At 48.3% G+C, this 7,141-nt stretch overlaps 1 protein-coding gene across 2 annotated transcripts; it reads left to right on the forward strand.

The window, feature by feature from the left end:
- The first annotated feature begins 1,313 nt into the window (after positions 1-1,313).
- Positions 1,314-3,548, forward strand: TMSB4X (thymosin beta 4 X-linked). Of its 2 annotated transcripts, XR_005601705.1 has the most exons (4): positions 1,314-1,328; positions 1,937-2,039; positions 2,587-2,700; positions 3,084-3,548. XR_005601705.1 is itself a non-coding variant. In XM_039550526.1 (3 exons), exons 2-3 carry the CDS (start codon positions 2,601-2,603, stop codon positions 3,116-3,118), a joined length of 135 nt encoding a protein of 44 aa, XP_039406460.1. In that variant the 5' UTR covers positions 1,937-2,039; positions 2,587-2,600; the 3' UTR covers positions 3,119-3,548. The 2 variants fall into 2 exon arrangements, 1 of the variants encoding a protein (XP_039406460.1); XM_039550526.1 differs by lacking the exon at positions 1,314-1,328.
- Positions 3,549-7,141: the final 3,593 nt, after the last annotated feature.

Below are 7,141 nucleotides of genomic sequence, written 5' to 3' on the forward strand. Positions count from 1 at the left end.
TAAAAGGCCATAAACTCGTTTTACAGAACTTGCTCAAAAGCTAGCAGAATTAGCTGGTATCCAACACAGAAGATCCCTTGGGAACATTTTTAATTTCATTATTATGAAAATCTGTAAATATCGCCAAATTATATATTCCTGGTAATTTATTTCCTGAGAGATTCTTTTGGTCTTCAGTCTTGCACAGTTCCTGGCTCACACCATGTTCATCTCAGTTTTGGCGGTGCTCATGAACAGCGGGAGGAAACTAGACTTCATACACTACATCTCCAAATGCAAAGGAGCTCAGCTTTAGAAGACTGTGAGCTGACTGGAAATCCGGGTTCACCATAGAAAGTATTGTTGGGATTGCCATGGGGACAAGATTTTACCTCCTTGAAAATACAGCTCTGGAAATGCTATGAAAAATAGCCAGCCAAGGGGGAGAGGACAGCCATGAAACAGAGAAAGCAGCATCCCCAGGGAATTTACTGAAATGTATTTACAGTTCTCCTTGCATGTATTAATACTGTTTGTGACTCAGTGCTTTTAATTCACCAGAAATCCCCCTTGCATTGAATACCCTGCTGGAGGGCAAGGAGCAGGGAGCAATATGCTCCATGGTTTCCATTCAGGTACCCCAGAAGGAGCAGAAATTAAGTGAACTCCCACACGCCTGCTCCTGCACCCCCTCACACCTCGAAAGCGAGCGTGCCTTTGCTCCCGTGCAGGGCTGCTGCCAAACAAAGGCGCAGAGATTTCCCCGTCTCCCTGTCAGTCAGCCACACGCACACGCACACATACTCCCCCCGGCGTCTCTCGGCTCTTTCACGTGAATAATTCAGTATATTTCCCAATGCCGTATTTGCAGAAACAGGAATCACGCGTCCCATACACTCCTTGCTTGTGCCCCCTCCCCTGCAGCAGCTGCCCACCAAGCCAGATGATGCTGCGGTTGGGACCGACTGCAGCTCGGGGCTGCCTGTTTGAATCCCCGGGCTGGGGGAGCCGCTGAGCACATCTGGAGCAGCGCAGCGCGGGCAGGCAGCACCCCTGAGCCAGACGAAGGCCCCCACAGCCCCGTTCCTCGGGCCCCAGCCCTCCTCCCCTCCGGGCACAGGCAGACAGGGCCGGGCGGGCGGTGCCAGCCGGGGCCGCCCCGCTGCTCGGGAAGCGGGGCTGGAGGCAGGGCCCGGCGCGCATCTGGCCAGAGCCATTGTCTGCTGGCCGGGCACCAAAGCCTGGCCTGGGGGCGTTGTGGGGTGGTTCCCTTCTTCCACTGCAGCAGGGTTGCGGGAGCAGCAGCAATGGGATTTTCCTCTCCCTGCATCGGGATGCAAAGGCAGCGGGTGATTGGGGAGGGGGCTGGGGGACGCGCCGGCGGCGGCTCCCGCAGCTCTGAAGGGACGAGGGTTTTGGCTTTTCCTTCTAAATGCCGACATTTGAGTAACGTTATCAGCGAGATGATATTGCTCGACCAGGAAAGCATCAAACAGGGATGTAGACCACAACCACCGCCCGGCTCCAGCCAAGCACAGCCCTCCGCCACCGCGGGAGGCGGCCGGCGCCTGCTCCTGCCCTGGCCCCGGTCCCTGCCTCCGCCTCGCTCTCGGTCCCCGGTCCGGCCCGGGCACGCAGCAGCCCCGGGGCGGAGGCCCGGGAGCCAGGGGCAGTGAACGCCCCCCCGGCCCGTCCTGGGGCTGCCTCCCGACGGCCCAGTGCCGGGGAGGGACCGAGGACACCGCGGCGATGCTCGGGCTACGAGCCGAGCGAAAGCTGTGCGTGTGCCTGCGTGTGTGTGTGTGTAGCTTTGTGTGCGTGTACGCGTGTGCGCGGGGAGGAGGAGGAGGGCTGGACGATGAAGGGAGGGGAAGGAAGCCAGGGGGGAAAGGAGAAGAGAGAGAAAAAAACGCGGAGAGCGGTAAAAAAATGGTGACATCACCGTCATTTGCATAAGGCGCGGGGATAAAACCGCCCCGCCAGCGAGCGCCCTTTATACTGGCGTGCGGAGCGCGCAAGCAGCGAGCGGCCGGACCGAGCATCACCGCGCGGCGACACCGGTGGGTCCCACCGCGCCCCCAGACACCCCCGGGCCCTCAGCACGGGCAGCATGAACCCGGCACCCTGGCGGGGGGGCCCGCGGGCAGGCAGGGCCGCGGGGGCTTTTGTCCGGGGGGGTGGAGGGAAGCAAGGAGGTAGAGAGGGGGCTATTGTCCCGTGGGGTATTGTCTGAGGGCGCGCTGCTGCAGGGCGGCGGCGTGCCAGGCGCAAGGCGGCTTTGTTGCCGTCCCAGGGCAATATTTTTAAATTATTTTTCCCGTAACGAGTTAAAAACGCGGTCAGCGCCGGGCGCGTCCCTTCTATTGTACTCCTAGTGGGAGCTGCCCCCGGTGGAGGCTGGCGGAGAACCGCAAAGCCTGGGATGCTGGATTAAACAGACACTTCTAAAAATCACAATTCTTTTTAAATATGTCGGGGGTGAAGCGTTTTACTTGGAACGAGCTTGAGCGGGTCCCCGCGTTGGGTGCGGCGGGCGCGGCCCGCAGGGGCGGCGGGGGGGCCGGGAGCCCTCGCCGGGGGTAACGGGCTCTCCCCCTCCGTGCGCAGAGTCACCTGCCAACATGTCCGACAAACCAGACATGGCTGAGATCGAGAAATTTGACAAGTCCAAATTGAAGAAGACAGAGACGCAAGAGAAAAACCCGCTGCCTTCAAAAGAAAGTGAGTGCGGGCAGGCGGCAGGGAAGAGCAAGGGAGGGAGGGAAGCAGGCAGGCGGGGAAGGAGGGAGACGGGCTGGGAGGGAGGAAAGGATGAAGGGAGGGAGGGAGGGCGGGAGGAGACAAAGAGGGGCGGCAGGCGGGAGCCGGGGGTGCGGCGGGGTGCGGGGTGGAGGGAGGATACACGGCTATGTCTGTGCCAGACAGCGAAAACCTGAACCCGCTGCCCAGCAGCGCTTAATTTACAATTATTTACACAGTGTTTTGATCTGTGGCTAAAAATATACTTTTATTTTAGCAATTTATAGCAATTGTCATGTGAATGCATTTCAGGTTCTCGATCTTCATTTTGTTTTCTCTCCTTTTGTTTTTTTCCGCTTTTTTAGCAATTGAACAGGAGAAGCAAGCGGGTGAATCGTAATGAAATCTGCCCTTCCAAATTATGCACTGTACATTCCACAAGCATTGCCTTCTTATTTTACTTCTTTTAGCTGTTTAACTTTGTAAGATGCAAAGAGGTTGGATAAAGTTTAAAATGACTGTACTGCCCCTTTCACATCAAAAGAATAGAGAGAACTACTGACACTGAATGAAGGCGCTGCCTTTCCCTCTGCCTGTCTGGCTTTGGTCCTGGTGGCATGAAAGAGCTTGCATGTTGATGAAAGAAGAACTTGGGTGGGACTACAGTAAACTAGAGTAACACACGAATAAATGCAAAGCTGTACCAAGGTCCTGCGAGCTGTAAAATGCAGTTAATCGAGTGCCATTTTTTTTTTTTTTTTTGTTCAAATGATTTTAATTATTGGAATGCACAATTTTTTTAATATGCAAATAAAATGTTTTAAAACCTGGATGGTATTTATGTCCTCTATTTGGAGAACTGTATCAATGGATAAGAAGCATAAAAGCCGGTACTGAGACACAGGATACTATAAAACCTTCGGAGATGCCTCAAACATCAGTCACCATTCTAATTTTTTTTCAATATGTGTGCTCACCAATAGATTAACTTGTGATCCTTGAAGCTAGTTTTTAGATTTCAGTAAAAAATTGCATATCTTATAATTTGTCACCATGTGAGTATATCTCTTTAAATATTTCTTTAATGTAGAGATTGATAAAGGCAAGAAAGTCCGGCTGCATTTATTGCTTTGCCCCACCCATAACATAGCTCTTTTATTAAGAACCATTCTGTACTACTGCAGAGATTCGGACTCGGTTATATTAACCCATAATTAGTTTGTTTAATAATTAAGGCTTGTTATTCTCATACGGTATTTAAAGGAAGCTGTAACTTGAATTTTAAGTCCAAGATTGAACATAAGCTTTTTAGTTTTGCAAAGCATTTAGTGGTTGGTGTCCCATGGAAATAATTTTGCTACAATGTTGCTCATGTTATGAACAACATCTTTTTACAGTTCCTTGATTCCAAGAACTAGTTTCAAAATTTAAAAAGCTACAGTCTCCTTAAAAATTCAAAATTAACCATCTGAGGACAAAAACGTTGTGGTAGCTTACAGAGATCATAATAAGTCTGACATGCAAATAGCCACACTCCACATTGCTGGTTTATGGCAGTTCTTTAGGCCTGGGACAGTTTTTGGTTATTTTTCTTCAAATGACTGCGGGTAAAACCTGTGATCCAGGGAGATCAGTAGGAGTTGACTTTAGTAGTCATGAATTTCATCAGAGTGGAGTGAGTAATGAACATTCTGGGAAAAAAAATGCTGTCAGATAACCTGTAGGAGGGTGGTGAGCGTGCTTCTGCAGTGCCTTAGTTTTATCTTATGGATTTGAGGCTGCATTAATTTCAGCCAGTTCCTATAAAGCAAAATTAGTCCCTATGGGGCAGCTTGAGTTTTGCTGAGCCTGCTGATGCAGTGGGGGTCATGTAGATTTGGGGTTTCACCCTATCACTGTTCCCTAGAAGCATCTGACTGCAATAGGAAGCTGTCCTTGGTTTTACAGCATTGAGGGCAGTGGGGCTCCTTGGAGATTTGGTGGATGTCTGTGCTTCTGGAGAAGGTGGGAGCCAGAGGGCCATGCTTGTGGGCACAGTGCCCAGCCCCCCAGCAATGGAAAACTTGCAGAATTGAGTGTTTGATACAAATCTCTGTTCAGGCTTGAGATTTTTTGATGCATTCCATGGGAAGATTTGGGAAATCCTGGTGTCATATAAGGGCCTTCACAGTAATTTAAGGTGATGAGCTCAGGAAGGAAATGAGCCATTTCTTGTGCTTGTTTAAGCTCTGATTTTATTCCCCATATATAATGGGAAAGATGGGAAACTTACAGCTGAGTTTCTGAAAAGTCAATTAATCAAATCCCAGCTACTGATCTTAATCAGGTAACATGGGATGTGACACAGCTCAGTGCAGAAGCACACAGTGTGAGCTGCACGTGCGCAGATGAGTGGAGGCAAGCTTAGTGCGGATTAATCTATGGGGAAAAAACCAGCAAGGTATTTCTGAGGGAGGCAAAGCATGAGGTATACACAGCTCTGCGTAAGTCAGTGAAAGTGCCTGCTGTAATACAGCATAGTTCAGCAAAAATGTAATGAGTTATAAGGCCTATGACTTCAGAACTGCAAGTCCAAAGTGCTGGTCAAAGGGTACCACCAAGTGCAACATGAGGTGGTGAGGCTCAGCTCTGTTTTCAGTAGATGAGGCAATGACCTACTACCACTCTTACAGCTCTGTTTCTGCCATCGAGGACTGAACAAAATTACAAAATCAACTGTGAAGTAACCTTCCAGGTCAAATTCAGGAATCATTGACTGGAGTCTATCATCGCCTGCTTTGCTCCTTGTTCAGCTCTTTGCCTACATTCAAAGAAAATTGTGGCAGGCCTTTGCCATGCTTTGCATAGGCAGTATTGAGGTGGTCACATCTGACACCTATTTCACTGAGATGCAATTGATGGTGTGAAACATGAAGGCTTGGATGAATTGACTGTAATACTCCGGACTGTATCTGCACTGGTTTTTTGGGTGTTGCTAATAAAATTAGCCTCTTCAGCTGGCAGTCTAGAAACTTTCATCAGCCACAAATTAACTAGAAAAAAATACAGCCCAAAACTTGGTTATGAAAAAGGGTCATTAGAAAGAGAAACATATGGGTTTTGATCTCACACTCTGAAGGCACAGTCTGCCAGCCCTATGAGACTTACGGTGTCTGGTGTTGCTGCCTCCCCGCCCCCAGCCGAGAGGCAGGTCTGCCGAGGTGATGTGATGAGAAGCTCTGCCCTCCAGTACTGAAGCAAATTCTTCCTTTCTTAGTTTTTCTCAGAAGATTTTCTCTCCTTTTCATGCATGCCCCCAGATATCATTAACTATACATATATTGGACAGAAAGCATATGCTAACCATATCCAAAATAGATCATTGTGGTATTAATTTCAGAAATGTGGAGACTTCAATGTAAGCATTTTGGTCTTCTAGGCTATTTTTGTGCAATGTTGAATGTGTGATAAAATACCACTTCCCTTAGTAACCCTTTACTTCCCTAGAAACAGTGTAGAAATGAGCAGTTCCTATTGTGTATTTTGATCATGTATGGCTGCCACATACTGCTGCTGCACAGCAGAATTTTATTAATAAGGAATCGCGCGCTACTCCAAGCATCATATAAAGCCCAGTGAGCACATGATACAGTGTTTGGTGCAATAGTTCCACTGGGCTGATACTAAAAGGGGTGTGAAGAAATAAAAAATGTAGCTCTTGCTTATTTGTTGATATACAGTAGGATGACTATGCAAAGCAACCTATGTCAGGCTTGTCCCTCTGTGAGGTGCCCCGATGCGCCAGCTTTGTGCAGTTTCAACTCAAACAGGCAAGGCAACCAAAGTCTAATAAAATGGGCTATTTTGTTAGTTCAGAGAAAAGGAATTGCAGACAACATTTATCCATTATTTGTATGCTGTCTGGCAGATTCATTTGCTAGTGTCCCTGTCATATGGTGGTTTTTAAAAAAAACCACTCTGCGCTTTACCATACACCTGTTTCAAAATTCTGTGGCTTAATGACAGAAGTCTATTTTTCTCTCTGTTTTCAGCTGAAGTTAATGACCTGAATTCCATGGGTCATTTTTACTGCTTTTACTGGTTTTTAAAAATGTGAAAACCCTCTCTGACTTCCTCTTCTTCCTGCTTAGAAGGCAAGGAAAAACAAAATGGAACATAGTGGGCTCTCAGAGATGCTTGATTTGCCTCTGGGTTAATGAGCTTTTAGCATATTGGGAGCAGAGCAAAGATGATTTTTTCCCTTGTTTCTACAGTCATGAGAATTACAACATTGCTTTTTTTCCTTGTAATCAAAAACTGGAGTTCTCAGGAGATTTTTCAGTCTCACGGAGCTTGGGCTTTATGAGAACTGTCAGGCACAAGATCCATGCAATGTAATGAGAATTGGCAACTGGGAGGTTCTGCAACCACTGCTCCCTCACAG

The sequence above is a fragment of the Corvus cornix genome, chromosome 1 (assembly GCF_000738735.6).
Source record: "Corvus cornix cornix isolate S_Up_H32 chromosome 1, ASM73873v5, whole genome shotgun sequence".
NCBI classification, from domain to species: domain Eukaryota; kingdom Metazoa; phylum Chordata; class Aves; order Passeriformes; family Corvidae; genus Corvus; species Corvus cornix.